Source organism: Bufo gargarizans, chromosome 2 (assembly GCF_014858855.1).
Source record: "Bufo gargarizans isolate SCDJY-AF-19 chromosome 2, ASM1485885v1, whole genome shotgun sequence".
Taxonomy (NCBI): Eukaryota; Metazoa; Chordata; class Amphibia; order Anura; family Bufonidae; genus Bufo; species Bufo gargarizans.
The window spans coordinates 222,032,077-222,053,684 of record NC_058081.1 but is presented as its reverse complement, the minus strand read 5'-3'; the positions used below and the strand labels follow the sequence as shown (position 1 = coordinate 222,053,684).

The following is a 21,608-nucleotide window of genomic DNA, read 5'->3' as shown; positions in this document are numbered from 1 at the left end:
CTGTAATACAATCAAAAGGTGCTTCAACAAAGTATTAGTTTAAGGGTGTGCACACTTATGCAACCATATTATTTTATTTTTATATTTTTTCTTCCCTCTACCTAAAAGATTTCAGTTTGTTTTTCAATTTAGTTGTACAGTTTATAGGTCACATTCAAGGTGGAAAAAGTTCTGAAATGATTTATCTTTGTCTCAATTTTTTACATCACAGAAACCTGACATTTTTACAGGGGTGTGTAGACTTTTTATATCTACTGTATATCAATATAAAAAAATGGGTAGACTATCAAGTTTATTATTATAGATGCATCAGAAGATTAAGATGGCCTCTAGGAATAGAGGCAGACCAGCCAGTATCCTCTCTGCCTTGGGACCCACCTTTTGAAGTTGTTGCAGAGACCCGCATTGTCAATCTTCTTTTACCGTCTTGTTGCTGTCTGCCTCTGTGTGGGCAGGCAATATTTGCCTGTGGCTGTACAGTGGGCCCCAGAATGAATTTTACTGGTGGGCCCTAGGCATCCTAGTCTGACACTGACCATTAGTATGGAATGGCTTTTTCAAATTACCATTGATTAGACCACCAATCAGAAATTATTTTCTTTCACAACCCTTGTTGGGGCACACAAAACAAGATGCAATCATGGGAATAATTTTAAACATCTCCCATTCTTGCAAATAGGATTAATTTACGTTGTTCTAGAAGTATTTTTTAACATGACACCTGGGAATGTCCTCAATCTGTAAAAACCAATGGAACAAATCTCCATCAGTTTAGAACATACACATAACGATCACCATTAGCAGTTTTACATTTTAGATTAATTTGTTAACTTGATAGTTACATGCTTGGCCCAAATCACGTGTCAGTTCATCTGTCTTTTCTCTCTGATGAGCAGAATTTAAATGCATTAACTACATTATCAAGCAATAACATATGCAATAACGAACAATAGCAGCTCATTTTATTTCAATATGAAATAGTTGAGTAAGCTTCATCTGTCAGCAGGTTTGTACCTATGACACTGGCTGACCTGTTACATGTGCACTTGGCAGCTGAAGACATCTGTGTTGGTTCCATGTTCATATGTGCCCATATATGATGTTTTAATATATGCAAATGAGCCTCTAGGAGCTACTGGGGTGTTGCCGTTACACCTAGAGGCTCTGCTGTCTCTGCAATTACCAAACCCTCTGCACTTTATTTCACAGGACCAGGCAATGTATATGTGATCCCACCTGGCCCTTTCAATCAAAGTGGAGAGGATGCAGCAGTTGCAGAGAGAGCAGAGCCTGTAGGTGTAATGTCAACGCCCCCGTTGCTCCTAGAGGCTCTTTTGCATATCGTAAAAGATCATGTTTCTCAGCAATACGGACACATATGAACATGGGACCAACACAGATGTCTTCTGCTGACAAGTGCACATGTAACAGGTCAGCTAGTGTCATAGCTACAAACCTGCTGACAGATGCTCTATAATGACAGTAGTCAGCAATGCAATAACATATCCTTCAGCTCTAAAAAGATACTTATTCTCCCCACTCCATCAGTTAAATTCTTATTCATAACTGTAGATAGACCTTTTTCAGATAAAAAGGTTGATAGATTTATATATATCTATATATACATTTTATATGTACCCATTTAAGAACAAATAGCAAACAACCTCGTTCAACTGAATGTAATCTATTTTATTTTTAAAGGAAGAAAAATTATATGAAAACAATAAAAGCAGTTCTTTACACTAGCAGTAAATAAATGTATACAACCAATCAGTCTGTATAATAGGATGAAATAAATCTACATCTTTTTTATTATTCTGGTGTCTTTGAATTATACATACAAACAACAATTACAGGAACTTGTTCACAATGCATTGAGGCCTGAGGAATGAGCTAGCTGTACATCCACATTGGCAATATCGGTATATTAACACTGATTGCCTGGGACCAATAGAACATCCTAAAAAGAGGCCCAAATCCTGAATGTATGAACTGTCTACAAGTTTAATGCACCAAACAACTCCAGCCAGTCAGAGGAAAACAGCGCTGGCAGTTTGTTCATGTTCTTAGACAGAAAGCATTGCAGTATATAAGTCTTAGTTTTCAAAGCCGCCATCTCCATATAGTCTTCTGGTCCTTCATGCTTTTCATACAGGTGCTATGTGGCGATAAAAGTCTCCAAAATTTACAACATAGAAGTTTGTTTTATTGATTTTTTTTTATTTTGCTTTTTATATTTCTTTGCAAGGTTCATTACTTTGTTCACAGCACTAGAAACCCTTGTCAACAGGGAGTTGACGTTTAAATGGCTTATTCACAAATGGGATCCAGATTCAGTGGTCAAGAATGCGCAGATGCCATAGTGAGTTCCTTTGAAATTTGCTAACAATACATTGCGTGAGCATTTAAATTAACTTCCTTTCCATAGGGGGGGGGGTCATCAGTTTGCAAAAAAATGCAAAATAGAGATGAAGTCTTAAGGGGGATGCAAGAGGCATGGTTTAAAGTCTAACCCATGGCAGTGACCATACTGGAGGGATGATGAGGTCCAAACGCGAGGCTGGACGATGGGTGCATTGGTGTTGGTGTGGTAAGCATGTGGCTGGGGTGGCTAAAAGGTGAAATGTGGGTAAGCGAAGACATATGTCTGGAGAGGGCTGCAGGGCTAAATGAACTGGCCTTCGTGTAGTCCTCGAGACCATCATGGATCTTTTTACATTTCTTCGACTTGCTAGACATTTTTCGGTTTCTGGTCTGGATTCCTTCCTTCTTCATAGTCAAAGGTCTGTTAATCTAAACAAAAAATTATTATTTGTTTTTGTCTCTCTTTCTTTAGTTTCTTTTGTAAAGTGCAGGCATACAAGATTGTTATCAACTACTTTATAAGGCCGAATGCACACGGCCGTGAGCGGTCCGTGGAACCGCGGCCTGGATTCCTGCTGAGAGCAGGAGCGCACGGCCTCATTGGTTGCTATGACGCCGTGCGCTCCCTGCTGCCGCCGCAGTACAGTAATACACTGGTATAGATCATAGCAGTGTATTACTGTAGTGCGGCGGCAGCAGGGAGCGCACGGCGTCATAGCAACCAATGACGCCATGCACTCCTGCTCTCAGGAGGAATCCAGGCCACGGTTCCACGGTCCGCTCACGGCCGTGAACAACGGCCGTGTGCATTCGGCCTAAATCTCAGCATTTTCTAAAGGCCCCTTTACACTGGTCAATTCAGCAAGTGATTGTCGAGAAGGAAGCTTTACTTCCAGGCAAGCTCCTGCCTGTCAGTGAAGGAGACCACTGCATGTACATGCAGCAATCTCCTCCACAGTATGGGGAGGAGTGATCGCTAATGTCATCGCTCGTCCCCATACAGACTCGTTGTTTGCCGGTAGCAGAGGCTGTTTACACAGCACGAACTAATGCCAGCAAACAAGATTTAGGTGACCACACAAACTATTCAATCACTATACACACAAGCGTTTTGTCATTCAGCGGGTAATTGTTAGAACTTTTACACCTGCAGATAACTGCTAAGGGTATGCGCAGACTGCAAAACCGGATCCGTTTTTACAGAACACTTGGGACCGGATCTGGCATTAATGCATTTCAATGGAAAATAATGCCGGATCCGGCATTCTGGCAAGTGTTCCCGAATTTTGAACGGAGAAAATACTGCAGCATGCTGCAGTATTTTCTCCCTCCAAAAACTGTACAGTGACTAAACTGAAGACACCCTGATGCATACTGAACGGATTGCTCTCCATTCAGAATGCATTAGGATACAACTGATCATTTTTTTCCGGTATTGAGCCCCTATGACGGAACTCAATACCATAAAAGTTTAACGCAAGTGTGAAAGTACCCTAAGAAGCGTTCCTATAAACGCTCATTAGTGATTATGGATGGTGGATTCTGAGCCAGTGTAAAGGGCTCTTAAGTGTCCTTCTTACACAGCCAAAGAAAGGTGTTCGTTCCTGATAATTGACCCACGTAAAAGTGCAGCCAGCCACCCTACAAACAGGCAAAATGCTAATTTTTGAATGATCAAATGAACATAAAAAATCTGTTAACAGCACATCGCTCTGGGAACAATAAGCAAAGTGATTGTGGGACAAATGATCATAATAACGATTGTTAACCCCCCCTCATTTTGCATCAGGATATGTGAAAGGCACTTTAGCCATCAACTTGTATATTGGCCCTCATTTTACTGCTCAGCATTAGCTAATGTGCACGGATCTTAAGTTGACAAAAAAAAATTGGATTAGTAAATCTGTCCCACTGTCTCCAAAGTCAGTTACAAATGACGTCTGCTATGGACCTTTAAGTCCCATTATTTTTTTCAGAACCTGGGCCAAAAGGTTATGTTACAGCCTGAGCGAGGATGTCTCCTTTGTCGTATTACATAAGTTTTTTTCAGTTCTATAAATTATTATATATCATATCATATAATAAGAATTATGATGATGATTAGTAGAAGTAGTTACTAGTAGTAGTAGTAGTAGTAGAAGTATTTTTATTTAGCTTGTGTAGTGTCCAGTATGTGATATATTAAATAAGATATTAATAAGATTATATATTATATGTTTATAGAATATACTGTGTGTAATAAGTGTCATGTGCAGTTCTTCCTCTCTATATATGATCAGTGACTCCTGAACTGCACATACAGCATTTTACAGAATTAACACAAAAAGCGGACATACTTCTGGCCTAAAGCTGTCATACTGACAGCTCTCTGTCCTAACCAGATTCGGCTTGACTTGAAAGTGTCAGCTTCTACGTGCTGCCCTACACACCATAGATTGATTGCATTAGTCTGGTGCCATTCACCTAACAATTAGCAAATTCTTGCCAATGTTTTTTACTCCATAAAGAGCAACCGTACCATGAGGTCATCCAATAAAAGAGTGGCGTGTGGCTTAGGAAGCTGGGAATTGTTCATGGTCTTCACAGGGTTCTACATGACAGCAAGACCCCATTATCTTCCTAATTAGCTACGCACTTTGTCAGAGGTGGTCTGTTTTTTACAGCTCTTGTAAGCAGCATCTGTCAGAGCAGGTTACATTGAGTAATGGATGGTGATTTAGCGGGGATAAGCTCTATCTATGTTCAGTAAAAATCAGTGGGATCTGAAAGGTGTTGGATTATCGGATGCTGGATTAAAAAGGTTGAATGTATAAAATAATGACACCCATATTAGACGAAACCCTTGTATATTGCATTAATATAGCACAATTATGTCTATATGTCCATGATAGTGGCATTGTTCCCTGTGTTTGAAAGTACATAAAATGTAATAAAGTATAAAAACATCAGACAAGGTTAATACTAAGTTAAAGTCCCATTTCTAACAGATAATTTGCATGTAGAACAGTCTCTTCGTCTGAGATATATATAATCTGCCAGGTTAAAAAAAATGGTTCTACTGCGAGGATGGTTTCAGGTTTTAGTGTGAAGCAGCTTCTTACTAGTCTGGGCTGTTTTTGCATCCAAAATGTATACTGTGCAAACATATGCAAAGAAATAATTATAACTATGGATCTTTCTGTTATTGACTTCCATTATAAAAAATAAGTATACTTTACTGTATGTGTTTTTTTGTGGTTTCCTGTTTTGAAAGTTCTGCAGCCAACATTTTATAATATAGTCAAATAGGTATCCAGACATAACCTGCCAGACATTTGCCTCCTCATAGAAGCCCTTGGGTTTTGTCCAGTATACGTTTTGAAATTGCACAAAAAAAAAAAAAAAAAAAAAAAACCATGGGGGGGTTGGATTGTGAAGCTCTGCGCTCCAGAATACTGGTTTTGAAAAGTCACAGCATAAGACCTCTTGCACACAAACATATTTTCATTCCGTGTCCGTTCCGTATTTTTTGCGGATCTGCTTTTTTGCTGACGGTCCTGTGCAAGGGGCCTAAGGCAAAATTTTGTGACTTTTTGGGCTTATTTGTGCGTTGACACCACTTACTCCAGTTTTGAAAAGTTAGTGAAAAGGTAGGTGTGGTTAGATATATTAATTAGGCCTAGTTCACACTATAGGTTTTTTTGCGAGTGTACGGGCAGTTTTTTTGTGTTCCGTATATGGAACCATTCATTTCAATGGTTCCGCATTAAAAACGGAATGTGTTCCGTAAGCATTCCGTTTCCGTATTTCCGTTCCGTTTAAAGATAGAACATGTCCTATTATTGCCCGCAAATCATGTTCCGTGGCTCCATTCAAGTCAATGGGTCCGCAAAAAAACGGAACACATACGGAAATGCATCCGTATGTCTTCCGTATCCGTTATGTTTTTGCGGAACCATTTATTGAAAATGTTATGCCCAGCCCAATTTTTTCTATGTAATTATTGTATACTGTATATGCCATACTGAAAAATGGAATGGAAACACAACGGAACTCAAAAACGTAACAACGGATCCGTGAAAAACGGACCGCAAAAAACTATAAAAGCCATATGTTCGTGTGAACTAGGCCTTCGTTTTATTCCAGATTAAGCACTGTGACTTATTTAAAAAGCCACAAAAAAGACAGTCCAGTAGGGTGTCCCATAAAAAATAGATTTGAAGATGAAAGTGTTAGGTTTTAAAAATGTTCAAAGTTAAGATAAATTTGACAAAACATAACACTAAGGAAGGCTAAAGCGAAGATGACTACAAATAAATAGAGAAGCCAACATCTTCCCACAATCAGTATGTGGGTGACCAGGCCTAAGGCAAAATTTTGTGACTTTTTGGGCTTATTTGTGCGTTGACACCACTTACTCCAGTTTTGAAAAGTTAGTGAAAAGGTAGGTGTGGTTAAGTATATTAATTAGGCCTAGTTCACACTATAGGTTTTTTTGCGAGTGTACGGGCAGTTTTTTTGTGTTCCGTATATGGAACCATTCATTTCAATGGTTCCGCATTAAAAACGGAATGTGTTTCGTAAGCATTCCGTTTCCGTATTTCCGTTCCGTTTAAAGATAGAACATGTCCTATTATTGCCCGCAAATCACGTTCCGTGGCTCCATTCAAGTCAATGGGTCCGCAAAAAAACGGAACACATACGGAAATGCATCCGTATGTCTTCCGTATCCGTTATGTTTTTGCGGAACCATTTATTGAAAATGTTATGCCCAGCCCAATTTTTTCTATGTAATTATTGTATACTGTATATGCCATACTGAAAAATGGAATGGAAACACAACGGAACTCAAAAACGTAACAACGGATCCGTGAAAAACGGACCGCAAAAAACTATAAAAGCCATATGTTCGTGTGAACTAGGCCTTCGTTTTATTCCAGATTAAGCACTGTGACTTATTTAAAAAGCCACAAAAAAGACTCAGTCCAGTAGGGTGTCCCATAAAAAATAGATTTGAAGATGAAAGTGTTAGGTTTTAAAAATGTTCAAAGTTAAGATAAATTTGACAAAACATAACACTAAGGAAGGCTAAAGCGAAGATGACTACAAATAAATAGAGAAGCCAACATCTTCCCACAATCAGTATGTGGGTGACCAGGGCGCAGCAAATTTGTAGAAATGAAGAACTGGCAGGCTGGAAGACAGGGCTTCTTTCATAAAGGTCTGTTCTCGCTAGCTGCCCTCTGATAGGCCTCTTGCACACGAATGTATTTTCTTTCCTTGTCGGTTCCTTTTTTTTTTTTGCGGATCGTATACGGAACCATTCATTTTAATGGGTCCGCAAAAAAACGCAAGTTACTCCGCGTGCATTCTGTTTCTGTATATCCGTATTTCCATTCCGCAAAAAAATAGAACATGTCCTGTTATTGTCTGCATTACGGACAAGGATAGTACTGTTCTATTAGGGGCCAGCTGTTCCGTTCCGCAAAATACAGAATGCACAGAGACGTAATCCGTATTTTTTGCGATCCGTTTTTTGCAGACCACAAAATACATACGGCCCTGTGCATGAGGCCATAACCTTATAATTCTCTCAGGACGGTCTAATTCCTGAGAGAATTACCCTCCTCTGATACCTCTGCACTCTTGCTGTCGCTCACTCACCACACACATGTGTGCTGTGCTCTGTCGATATAGCTCCTTGGCTTTCTCCCTAGCGCTGCTATGTTTGTTTGTTAGTTGTTTTTTAGTGCAAGCTATTTATTGTTGTGTTTTCTTGTTTTGAGAGTCCTTAGTCTTTGATCTGTCAATTGTATTTCACTGACATTTAAGGAAAATGTCCTAGATTGTGATGGCCTGCATGCTGACCATTGTTCTTGGCCTCTGTTTATGCTCTCCTATTTATTTCAATAAAAACACTATGTTCTCCCCATAGTGTGAACAGAGCCTAAAAACCATACTGCATCAACACTGAAGTAGAAATTCTCTCCGAACCAAATGGCATACTACTATAATCTACTCTACTGCTTGCATTTCTAGTGGTGTGTAGTAGTGGCACAAATATAGGGTCAAATGCAAGTTTTTGGTGATTTGATTTGGGTGAAGTTCTCAAAATGGAGTCAGCTATGCAGATGAAGGAGAATCACGTGATTCCAGGTGGTGTGTGTGTGCACACAGGCAGGAATTTGCCATAAACAAAATGAAAAAAAAAATATGAAAATTATTCAGACCATAAAAAAAATAATCTACAGTGCAGTTTATTTTTAACCCCTTTCCGGCCACCCGAATATGTCCAGGCAGTCGGCACATTTAAAAGTCTGGAGATTAGCAGATACAGCTCTGCAGTGAGGCTGTACGGGTCTCTACAACCTCACTGGGGGTTGTATTCCCCCGGTAACTGAGGCTAGTACATCAGCCCCAGTTATAGGAGAAATCAGCGATAAATGAAAAAATGTAATGTTAAATGTCCCTCAAAGATCTTGTATGACCTTATGGGAGGCACAAAGTGTAAAATAAAAAATAAATAAAGACTAAATAATTTTAAAAAGACCCAACACGCTGCACTGCAGCTTCTAGTGACACTTTAAGGGACCATAACCCATTCATCCCATAATGGACATAATACACAAAAAATGAGTGGCACCTTGTGCTATTAACAAAAAAAATAAAAAAAAATTGGAAAAACCATTTTCCCCTTTTTTACAGTTTTCCTTTTTATATAAAAAAAATTTAATCACTTAAAAATAAAGCTCCATGTATCACTGAATAAAGGCGCAAAAATTAAGTACATAACTGAAAAAAGTTATGGCTTTCAAATAGGCAGGTACTAAAAAAATATGAAAATGCTGTTTGTTGTCACTAGCAGCCATTTATTTGCCCATAGCATATATGCCACTTTCACTTTAAAATAACTAGGGTATTACTACAGTCCAAGGAGACCCAATAATGCCATCCAAAACTTTTCAGGAAAATTGGAGTGCTTTCAATTTGAGTCAAATGTATGTGGCCCCAATTCAAATCACCTAAATAATTCACTCAAATCAAATCCGAATGAAATTTCAAGAAATTCACTCATTCCTAAATAGTGCCACTTAGGGCTCATGCACACTACCATATGTATTTTGCGCTCTGCAAAAAACGGATGATGTCCGTGAGCTGGCCCCCAATAGAACAGTACTATTCTTGTCCATAATGCGGACAATAATAGTACAATTTTTTTTTGGGCGGAACAGAAATACGGACATATGGAAACAGAATGCACACGGAGTAACTTCCGTTTTTTTGGGGGGGAACCATTGAAATTAATGGTTCCGCATACGTTCTACAACAAAAAAACGGAACAGACACAGAAAGAAAATACGTTTGTGTGCATGAGGCTTAATAATATAACTATACTACTTAACTATACTGTAATAGTAAAGATTTTATTGTCCATGAACTGATATGTGTAAGTGAAGGCATTAGGAAATAATGAAATATTCAGCAAGATTTTTTGTAAATTAACAATATGCGGGTCTTTGAAAAGGTAAAATCTATATATGCTTGGCGGACTGTACATAACTGCACGGATTGCAACATAAGCAGTCATATTGTCATGTAAGCATATCTCAGATTTCTTGTCACAAAATGCTGAGGAATTAATTAATCGGTCAAAAAAATGACAGTTGTGGATTCAAGCACTCCTAAAAACTAGTCATTACCCCAGTACGCATCATGAAGCTATCACAAATGTCCTGCTCTGCTAAAAAGGGGTTAACAAGGAGCAGAATCTATTTTATAACCCAGACAAGAAACTATTCGCCTGCAAAAAATATCTACACCTTAGAAATATGAGACAAGTCTCCAAGTTTCATTTGCAGATGTGGAATGATGACCTATTTTACATTACAGTCTACAGCGCATATCAAAGGAAATATTTAATTAAATGAAAATAAAGCAAGCTTAATCTTGCTATGGGCTCGGTGTGTTTCACACCACATGAAGACACCTCGGCAGTCTGACAGCCAAGTCTAAATATATTTGTGTAGCATTTCCAAATAAAGAACAATCAGAGTCTGAGTGTAATTAATCTATAGAATATTACAATGATTTGTATTCAGACCTGTCGGAGGCTGTATATTGCTGCTTTCTATTGAATAATATTTAGTTTACAGTATATAAAAGAAGCCATATATATTACACAAAGGCGTCATTATCAGTAAAATTGTAAAAAAAAAAAAATTCTAACTGGTTGGGAATTAAATTTAAGCATAGTTTAAGTCAAAAGGCTAAAAACATTAATAAATATTTTATTATATATATATATATATATATATATATATACACTAATATATATATATACACTATTTTATATATATATATATATATATATATACACACTATTTTATATATATATGTGTATATATATATATATATATATACACACTAGTTATACTATATTATACTATTTATACTTATGAGATATATATATATATATATATATATATATATATATTTATATAAGATTAATGTCAACCATATCAACCCAGATATTAAACTAATGAGAATTGTACATTTCATAAATTTATAATCCATTTAATTACATCAAAATTTAAAAACATTGATTGTTATCTGATGAAAGCATGAGCGTATTTAAGGTACTTTATAACGTATTAATCAGCGCAAGTGTCATGCATAAATTAGGCATGAAAATGAAATCTGAGATCAACTCCTTCAATTTTCCTCTTTTCATTAGTACTGATTTCATAGCTCTTTAACAATAATATCTGGAGAAAAACATAATCTGTAAACTACTTTAAAAAAACGATTGAATGGAGAGAAGGAAGATCTGATATCCTTGCTGCTCACTTTTAAGAGTACAGTCTGGTAGTGAGAGTGTTAAAACCTGGTGGGAAATGACGGAACTCTCATTTGATTCACTCTTCTTAGGCTACTTTCACACTAGGGTTTTAGTTTTCCGGTACTGAGTTCTGTCATAGGGGCTCAATACCGGAAAAAAAGCTTCAGTTTTGTCTCCATTCATTGTCAATGGGGACAAAACTGAACTGAACAGAATGGAATGCTCCAAAAAGCATTCAGTTCCGTTTAGTTGCGTTCCCAGACCGGAGAGAAAACCGCAGCATGTTGTATTTTGCTTTCCGTCCTGGGATGTGGAGCAAGACGGAATTTGACACAATAGAAAACTGATCCGTCCCCCATTGACTTTCAATGGAGTTCATGACGGATCCGTCTTGGCAATGTTACAGATAATACAACCGGGTCCCTTCATAACAGATGCAGACGGTTGTATTATCAGTAACGGAGTTGTTTTTGCTGAACCCTGCCGGATCCAGTAAAAACGCTAGTGTGAAAGTAGCCTTAGTAAATCAATAAACTTATAATCAGTTTCATTCATCTGAACAGGGTTGTTTTGGTGCCAAGCACATGGATTCAGATAATTAGGACAGTCACGGAAATTTCAGCAGCGAATCTGCTGCGCCTGTATATACTCTATATGTACTGTAGCTACAGCACTGATAATTAACTTTCAATTACCTTAGTTTAATAAGACTAACTGGTTAAAGCACATTTTTACATTTTTTCAGAGGAAACTGGACTTTCGGCTAACTAGCTGTATAGACTTACATTGTGCAGCTTATAGTACAGCCCACAGGCATTGCACACTGGGTCACCATTGGCATTCCTTCTCCACAGCGTAGTGGTGGTGGTTTGACAGTTTGCACAAGACGTACCCGCTCTCCTAGCTGCGGACTGAAAGAAGACAATATGGTTACTGTCAGGTGATAGCTGCATCGGTGCACAAACAAAGCTGCCAGTACTGGACAGTAGAAAGTGAACAGAGCGTTAGAAACAAAGGGTTAAAACCATTAAGATGCACGCTCTAAGATATCTCTGCCGTCTCTCATGTACTCTGCTGCTGCACTATTTTCCTTTAAATTTGGGATCATTTGGATCAGTATTTACAAGTGATGACATATAACCATTCATACAGTCTGCCGTTTTCCTAGTCCTTCCTGCTTTGTAACTTACTTAATGGTTTACTTTGAGGAAATTGTTACTTGGGAGTTATCTAAGGAGATCAGATTTCCGGCAGATATTTCCTGGGAAGTTCAATTCACATATAAAGAGGGAGTGGAGACAGGGGACAGCTGCCAAAAATCAAAGCCTTGTGAAAGCCCTCTTTTATGAGAGACTTTGATTTTAGTGACTTAAAACTGAAGATAAAAGATAGATAGATAGATAGATAGATAGATAGATAGATAGATAGATAGATAGATAATAGATAGAAGGATGGATGTATAGAGATAGATAGATAGATAGATAGATAGATAGATAGATAGATAGATAGATAGATAGATAGATAATAGATAGAAGGATGGATGTATAGAGATAGATAGATAGATAGATAGATAGATAGATAGATAGATAATTAGATATATAGATAATAAGATAGATAGATAGATAGATAGATAGATAGATAGATAGATAGATAGATAGATAGGAGATGGATAGATAGATAGATAGATAGGAGATGATAGATAGATAGATAGATAGATAGATAGATAGATAGATAGATAGATAGGAGATGGATGTATAGATAGATAGATAATTAGATATATAGATAATAAGATAGATAATAGATAGAAGGATGGATGGATGGATAGATATAGAGATAGATAATAAGATAGTCAGGTAGATGGATGGATAGATATTGGATAAGTAGATAGATAGATATTGGATAAGTAGATAGATAGATATAAAGATAGATAGATAGATAGATAGATAGTCAGGTAGATGGATGGATAGCTATTGGATAAATAGATAAATAAATAGTAGATAGATGATAAGGTGATGATAGATAAGATAGATAATAGATAGAGGATACGTAGATAGATAGATAGATAGATAGATAGATAGATAGATAATAGATAGATACATAGATAATAGATAGAAAGATATGAGATAGATAGAAATAGATAGATAGAATATAGATAGATAGATACAGTAGATATTGGATAAGTAGATAGATACATAAGATAGATAATAGATAGATATTGGATAAGTAGATAGATAGAAGATAATAGATAGATAGATAGATAGATAGATAGATAGATAGATAATAGATATGAGATAGATAGAAGATAATAGATATGAGATAGATAGATAGATAGATAGATAGATAGATAGATAGATATGAGATAGAAGATAGATAATAGATGTGAGATAGATAGATAGATAGATAGATAGATAGATATGAGATAGAAGATAGATAATAGATGTGAGATAGATAGATAGATAGATAGATAGATAGATAGATATGAGATAGAAGATAGACAATAGATAGGAGATAGATAGATGGACAGTTTATTGGTAGACATTTACTGGCATGTTCATATAAACTAATGAAATGGAGAGCAGATATAAAACAGCTGCATGCTACGTATTTCGGGTGCGTACTTTGACACAAAACTAGCAGGGTATAAATGAAACGATAAAGCTGTGCCTGTCTCTGTGTGACGCGTCGTCTTATACTATTAGAGAACGCTTGGCTGAAAGGTCTGATTCTAAAGTGATCTGCAGAGGGATCACTGCGGCATTAGTCATTTAATTACAGGGAGGCATTGTTGTCTAATGAGGACAGTTAAAGCCATAAGATCTTTGGTCTGTATAAATAGCTCTGCGTGCATGACGCCAAATATGTGTGAGGCCTAGAACCCAAGCAGATGGCAATAAAAATGGGTAATGTGGGACCAAGAGTGTCTAATCTTCCTTACTTGAAAACTGTTCTTCTGGCCACTATAACAAGTCTTTTGGTGGAGATGCCAATATCCTGCTGAAAGCTTCCCTTTCTGAGCTGAGGAGATTAGAGAAAGAAGAGAGTTGGTGTTTGCATGTTGGTTTCTCACTTACCAGCCTTCTTTTAGGTTTAATGAGGGGTCGGTTCTGGCCATTCATTTTGTGATAGAGTCCACATGCATTACAAAGATAATGCCCGGTGCCATCTCGCCTCCACAGAGGGGTTGACGTTGCCCCACAGTTTACACACTCCCTGCCTTCTGAAAACAAGATTACAAATGGTTGATCTCTGAACAACATGGAGCAATTTACTAACATAGCTGTAAATGATAATTAAGGAAGAAACAACTAGAAGACCTGCTTACAATGGAGGACATTCCGCAGTATGTTCTAGAGCGCCATCATGAATGAATAGCGTAATATTAGGACACTACCAGACACTAAGATTCTCTCTTGCCCTCTTAGTCCTGGACACCATAGCACTTCTTAGCGTAATGATACATATAAATGTATACAGCAATAAGACAAAACAGGATATGAATAAAATTGAGACTGGTGGAAAATTGGTAGCACATATTCAAATAGTTAACTCCTCAGGGATCATTGAGTTTATACAGAGGCTGATCTTGCCCTACACTAAGTTTTTGCTGTAAAAGAAAACAGCATTGTCATAATACCAAATGACTAAACCTAGTAGATGCAAATCCCACCTATACAGAGGCTGCAGTTTGGTATCATAAAGTCAGAATCGGTGGAATCGGTAGGCCTCTTTCAGATATCAGCGTGGTGTCATACACTTCTGTGTACGGTGTATGTTATGCGTGTTATTTCTAGTCATCATTAGTAAATATAGTAGTGTATACAACGGGGAAGGGGAATATAGGTGAAAGGGGGTAAAAAAAATAAAAAATAAAACTTACAACCCATTTCTAAATGAGTACCCTAAGGAGTAAAAGGTATATTAACTGTGTGAATATTGTTTGAATTTTTTGCTTCATTTTCTGTTCTAATTTTATATTGTCTTTGCTATGTACAGAATATTAGTACATATATCTGTATACTTTAGCCATTCATTTATTAGGTATTTTCCTATTTGCACTTGTATATCAGTTTATGTATTATTGTTTTATTATACCAAGGGATTTTTGTATTTTGTATGCTTTACAGCCTACAGTATACCTAGAGTATGTTGTATACCTAGGGTATATTAATATATGCACATAACTACAGCCCCTATAAGATTTGCACTTTAATATATTATATCGCAGTGGGTGCCATTAGATTGTGTGGTCAATGTGTCTTTATATACTTAATGTGATTTATGTCTTTTTTAATATTATGGATTAAATATCATGTATATTTTTAACTTTTTGTGTTTTTAGTTTTCGTTTAAATTTTCGCAAAATCGTTCAAATTTGAGAAGTCACATGAAATTGCGAACGATGAGTGAGAAAATAGTTTTGCAATTATAACTTCATGTAATTGAACGTCTTTTGAATGCAAACAACTCAATAAATCGTCACTTGCCGCTTATTAAGGCCTCATGCACACGAACCTATATTATTTCTGTGTCCATTCAGGTTTTTTTTTTTGGCGGACCGTATACGGAACCGTTCATTTCAATGGGTCCGCAAAAAAAGTTACTCGAAGTTACTCTTTGTGCATTCCGTTTCTGTATGTCTGTATTTCCGTTCCGCAAAAAAATAGAACATGTCCTATTATTGGCTACATTACGAACAAGGAGAGTACTGTTCTATCAGGGGACAGCTGTTCTGTTCCGCAAAATACAGAATGCACACGGACATCATCCGTATTTTTTGCGGATGTTTTTTGCGGACCACAAAATACATAGGGTCGTGTGCATGAAGCCTAATGAAAACTATGCTGCCGCCTAATAGGAGCTAAGGGCCTGTGTATCACTATAAGTATGTAGCAATACCAAGTGCACCATAATGAAAACGAAGTTAAAAAGACACATGTCCATAAAAATCTGCCAAACCTACCAGATCCACCTGGATCTGTGGTCTCCAACCTAAAAGTTGCCGTTTTGTAGCAGTTGGAGAACAGTGCACTAGATGTTTGTTTCACTATACAAACTGCCTTAGAGGTAAACGCAATCTACGATCAAGACTATATGTTTGGTAGAAATCTGAATGATGGTACACTATGATGGCCCAATATAAACCAATCTTGACCACCGGTCACAATAATTTTATTATTAGGGACTTTAAAATGTTTTAAGACATGTATTTTACACTATGCACCCAAACACCAATATAGCTCCATACGGAAGCAAATGTGCACTTAGGAAAGAGAAGGTCCAAACTGCATTGTTGCAGGGATCAAGTTTGTCGACATTCCACAAACCTGGTGGCCACTTTCACAAGAAGTATGGTGTATAATGAAGACCGATGCCTTGTGTCTCATTGATCAGATAGATCTGAGCTTTTTCTATGATCTGTTTAAGCCTTTTTTAATATTTTTTGTATTGCTACCAGCGCACTGACATCATGACATTATGGAGGCCTGAGCACACTTGAAGCCACACAATCATCATGTTCATCTATGCCTTTTGCCATAAAAACACTGTGAATTTGGCTTCGGTGAGATCTGCAACTTCATGGGAATGTTCATATATGTATGTTGAGTTTTTTTTAACTATGTTCCGTTTACCAGCCTTTAGCAATCCTCCATCATAGTGTTTGTAAATGATGACTTCCTGTCACATGAAGATTAATGCCTCATGCCTATAGAAGAGTGCACTGCTTGTATGACAGGAGCTCAACATTTACCGTATATTGCCTTTATAAGCAGATAACAAGCATTTCCTGAGTTTCTATAACTAATACACAAGACAATCTGTTCCATATCACCAATATGAAGGGTTGCTTGCAGATATCAAGAAATGACTAAATGTACGAGTACTGTGTAAAGACATTCATGTATAGAATCCAAGCTTGCTCATCTAATCTAGAAATTATGCTATAAGATAAACCTAATGCCCTAAGTTCTGCTTTATCCATGGCCAGGGCTGGGCTAAATTTTAGGTGACCATACACATTAGTCTAAAGTTGAACAAAATGGACGATTTCAACCAAAGCGATTGTTTCGTCAGGTGAACTTTAAGTGTAAATGACCGTTGTAGCTGACCAGTGACAGACCATTGTCATCTGAAAAGAAGTAGGCCGTGTTTGAAATTTTTGCCCGATAGCCTGACAAAAGATCTTTCATTTAAAGAAAGATCATTCATGGATGAAAGATCTTTCTCTGAAAGAATGTTCCCAGATCTTTCATCCATCACCTGGTTTCACTGAACATGTATGGCCAGTTTGAAAACCAGACAATATGGACTAAAATGTTTATGGCTGTGTCTGCAAAACGATGGTTCACCAGATGATCGTTTGTTCAATTGCTGTTCAACCAACAGCTAACTTCTATCTAATGTGTAGGGCCAGCTTTAGAGCGCACTCAACCCCCAAGCTATCAATCATGACATAAGACATGTATTGATAGATATGTTAGATACAATTTAGATTACTGATACACTACCTATGGAGATTACTACCAGACTGCCAGATCAGGCTAAAGTCTCTGGAATTCTCAGACTTCTACAAGACCAGCCAACTATTTTATGTGCATTGGATCATCCAAAGAGATGATGTCGGGGGTAAAGGAGGATCAGCTATGTCGAATCTCTTAGCTCCTAATCCTATTGTTCTCAGGAGAAGCAGCTTGCTCCCCTCTCCCCAGGGGTGTACCTAGTCTTTCTGCTGCCTGAAGCGAAAACTGAAGTGGCGCCCCCCCCCCCCCCTTCAATGCAAATTTCTTAACCTAACCCCTCCCCTTCAGCCCATGGTCCATTGGCTGCCCCCCTCTTGCCCCTACCTTGTGCTGCCTGAGGCGATCGCCTGACCTAGCCTCATTGGTGGTGCACCCCCGACTCTCCTCTTCGACAACACAAACCAAGCATGCAAGTGTATGGGGAGTTAGGAGAAACAGCTGTCAGCTGACAGCCATTAAAGCAGTTTAACAGGACCCTTGTTGGCCCCAATGACAGCACCAAATGTATGGTGCCACTGATGTTAAAAGCAATGAGAAGTGATATTTTAAAGTGCATATTAAATTTCACTAATATTTGCAGCATAAATGTCAGTTACTCCTCAGCAATACACTACATACAAATCTTTTTTTTTTTTTATGTGTATTATGGGGAAGGGGACCAGCCTGCCTGACTGCTCAGTCCTGCTCATAATTATTTGCCTCTTGAAGGATACGGAGCAGCTCTCCAACCTGTTAAACCAATATGTTGGGCTAGTGATATACTCATGACATAATTACAATTGGCACAAAGGTTGCACTACGAAAATGTATGTGTAAAGCTTCTGATCCAAATTCCCGTAAAGAAATGATATGCCAAACCAATTACAGACACCCAGTAATATGATATTTGGAGAGGCTCAGATAAAAATAAGGTGTGGTAGAACAGGTTTAAGGTTTTGTACATGAAAGATATCTTGTAATAGGTCCTACTAAGGTTTGTTTGCAGAAAAATGTCTGCTTGAGCTTTATAAGCCTTATTGAACCCATACTGCAATGTATTAGTGAGGCCTATAATAGTGTAGTGAGAAAACCTCAGAGTGATATTCTCACCCCATTGTTTTGCTAAATGATATGATGCATCAATTTGGAATATCAATTTTATTGGACTGCCTTCATGTTTATTACTGATCGGTATATGGACGAGACCTTGTCACAGAAGCATATGTAGGGCTTTCTTGGAAGGAAAAACGCCAAGATGCCCAAATCTGGTCATACAAGTTATCACAATAAACTAGGCCTAAAACTACTGTGATTGCTGAAGACCGTCATACAATCCATGCAGTCCTTTTTGGCTATGACTAGCAATGTAGTCAGAAGTCGGTCACTACTGTCACCTGTCTACAGGTTTCAATGGACCTCAAAGTGGTCTGCCAATTTTAATGAAGGGCAGCACAGATGGTCAAGATCTCAATCTTTTTAGATTTTCTTATATTTACCATTATGCCGGTTTGTACGACACTGGGTAGGCCATGGAAAGGTTAAAGGGCTACTCCTAATCTTTCATTTAGATTCAGTCATATAGCTGCAGGGCGGTGGGACGACCCTAAACTCAACTGTAAGTTTACAAGCATCATGATATCTTATGGGTAGGATGGTACTGGAACTATTGGGACAAAAAGAGGGCACACAATACTACATGCTTAATAGGCGGTATGATTTATTTAGTGCTGCCAATAAAGGTCAAATATTATTATAATTATGAATAAATGATGGCATTTATTATAACTGTCTGTAAAAGGAGGAGGAGAACATCTCTAAGGAGAGGTTAGCGTAAAAGAAAACATTTCTGGTTCCTGGAGCAGGAGTTATCCCTGACACCAAGATCTGTAGAATCCATTAGCTACTTGGTACTGTTTACAGAAAGTCAAAGTTAACACCTTCTATTCTGGGGCAATGGAAACCCATCCGAGAAGAGATGTTGCACACGGCAAATTTATATAACAGTCTACCTTTAGACTACTGGTAAAGCATTAGGATACACATGATATGGTCTACCAGCAATTACAGATTTTAAAGTCATTCCCCTAGAAGCCCATGGTGGGTTTCTCTGAGGCTTAAACTCTGCTTGACTACTAAACATAATACCATAACCAAGCTACACGCAAGATGATCTGGGTATGGAGGAGTCCTAGATTGTCTTTTCAAGTCTAAACTGAATCTGAGGAACCTAAGATGACCTTCAGTTTTAACTGGAAGAGACTTATAGGCAATGTCAAATGAGTCATGGAGTTAGTTAATGTTCTCATCTGCATGTGTTTTTCCAGGTTTCTGTTCCGTCGTCAACAAAAGAAAAATGAAAATAACAACAGTGCTGGATCCATCACATGACAGACACCAACAGCGTCTGACAGACTCCGCTGACTATAATGGGGGCCGCTGCATTTCTGTCACGGTGCCACATGTGCCATTTTTGACAAAATTTGCAACAGAGACTTCAACAAATATGTGACTGGAGAATGAACTAAGCTGAAATGTGAAAAAAAAAAATCAAGAAAAAATTGGGGGCTGATTATATTATATGGAAAAATTTACAGAATATGATGGCGGTTACGAATAAGGCTTTGCATGGAAATAATTAGCTATTTTATATCATACAATCACCTGGGATAGATCATTGAAACATTTTTGGTCAATGGAGATAATACAGGAAAATATTCCTGCATCCTGATAATGCATTATGAGAGCAGCGCGTGACGTTCCTTAATTCCAGCGCTACACATATTTATACACAGCAGGGATTCTTGAAACAAATGTATATCGTTACAAATGGAAAATTTTGTGACTCTACGAGCCTGGGATAAATCAAAAAAAAAAAAAAAAAAGGGAGGAGGGTTAGGAGAGACTATAAGCAGCCACTGTTCTGTTTGTTTTTAATAAAGTTTTTGTTGCGTGTTAACACTGTGAAATTGAACAGTTTTATCTTGGTTTCTAGGACACCATTTTACCACAGCGATGACAAATATTTCACACTGAGCTATGAATACAATATTTGGAATGGCCTGCAGATGAATATTATAGAGAGAGAGAGAGATTATTAGGCTGTATTCATGACGTAGGCCCACCATATGCTGTTCTCGTAGTAATAACAAGCGTCAGCCATTGAATGGGCACATTTTCACCTCCTTTACTAAGGTTTGATATCTGATTATTCAAAAGTGAAAGCGCAGTATTGCTGACTGTGCCTTCTTGTGGTAAATACCTGTGACATTTGCATATTAAACAGGAAAGGCTTTCACGTTCTGCGTGTTTCAGCGAGTAATAACAATAATAACAGCACAAAACTGCACTAAACTAAAGGTAACAGCAGAATAATTGACACAGCAGATTAACAGCTATGAGTTACCTCAGGAAAAGATTATATGCTATGAGCTTCCTCAGGAAAAGAATTATCAGTTGAAAATCATACCAATTCGGTATGCAGTCTTTCAACTTGTAAACAATTACTCCTCCAGACATTTTCTGCCACTACAACTCAAAGGGGGTTGATATTTTTTTTTTTTCACACTGTGTCAAAAAAATGTGGCGCAGAGGTCGCCACATTTATATGTATTACCTTAGCTGATAACATTTTTTATTTTTTTGTATTATTATTTTTTTTATTATGCTGTCATGTATTTCTCTCCTTTTCTTAATAAAAATGTCAGCCATGAAATAACATTTGAAAAGGGAATGGCCTTCTACATTATGTAAGCATATTTATGCTTAAAAGAGCTAAATGTAAAAGAAAAAAAACTAACATATAATATAAAGCAATATACTCACGGTAAAAGACATATAACCCGTGTGTTACTGCGTATAAATTAGGACTTTCTAAGCCTTAAATGCTGTTATGCAAATGCGCCGTTATCAGATGTCACACTTTACATGAG

At 37.5% G+C, this 21,608-nt stretch overlaps 1 protein-coding gene across 4 annotated transcripts in view; it reads right to left on the bottom strand.

Annotated features, from left to right (window-relative positions):
- Positions 1 to 1,811: 1,811 nt before the first annotated feature.
- The window catches only part of GATA3 (GATA binding protein 3), a 42,826-nt gene continuing 23,029 nt past the window's right edge, over positions 1,812 to 21,608 (bottom strand). For 2 of the 4 annotated variants that reach the window (XM_044276741.1, XM_044276742.1), the window contains exons 4-6: positions 14,254 to 14,399; positions 11,968 to 12,093; positions 1,812 to 2,793 (exon numbers count right to left, since the gene is read on the bottom strand). In XM_044276741.1, coding sequence (XP_044132676.1) covers positions 2,509 to 2,793; positions 11,968 to 12,093; positions 14,254 to 14,399 — 557 coding nt within the window. In that variant the 3' untranslated portion in view covers positions 1,812 to 2,508. Of the gene's footprint in view, positions 2,794 to 11,967; positions 12,094 to 14,117; positions 14,198 to 14,253; positions 14,400 to 21,608 lie in introns of all 4 variants that reach the window. The other 2 variants (XM_044276744.1, XM_044276743.1) reach the window with 2 other exon arrangements.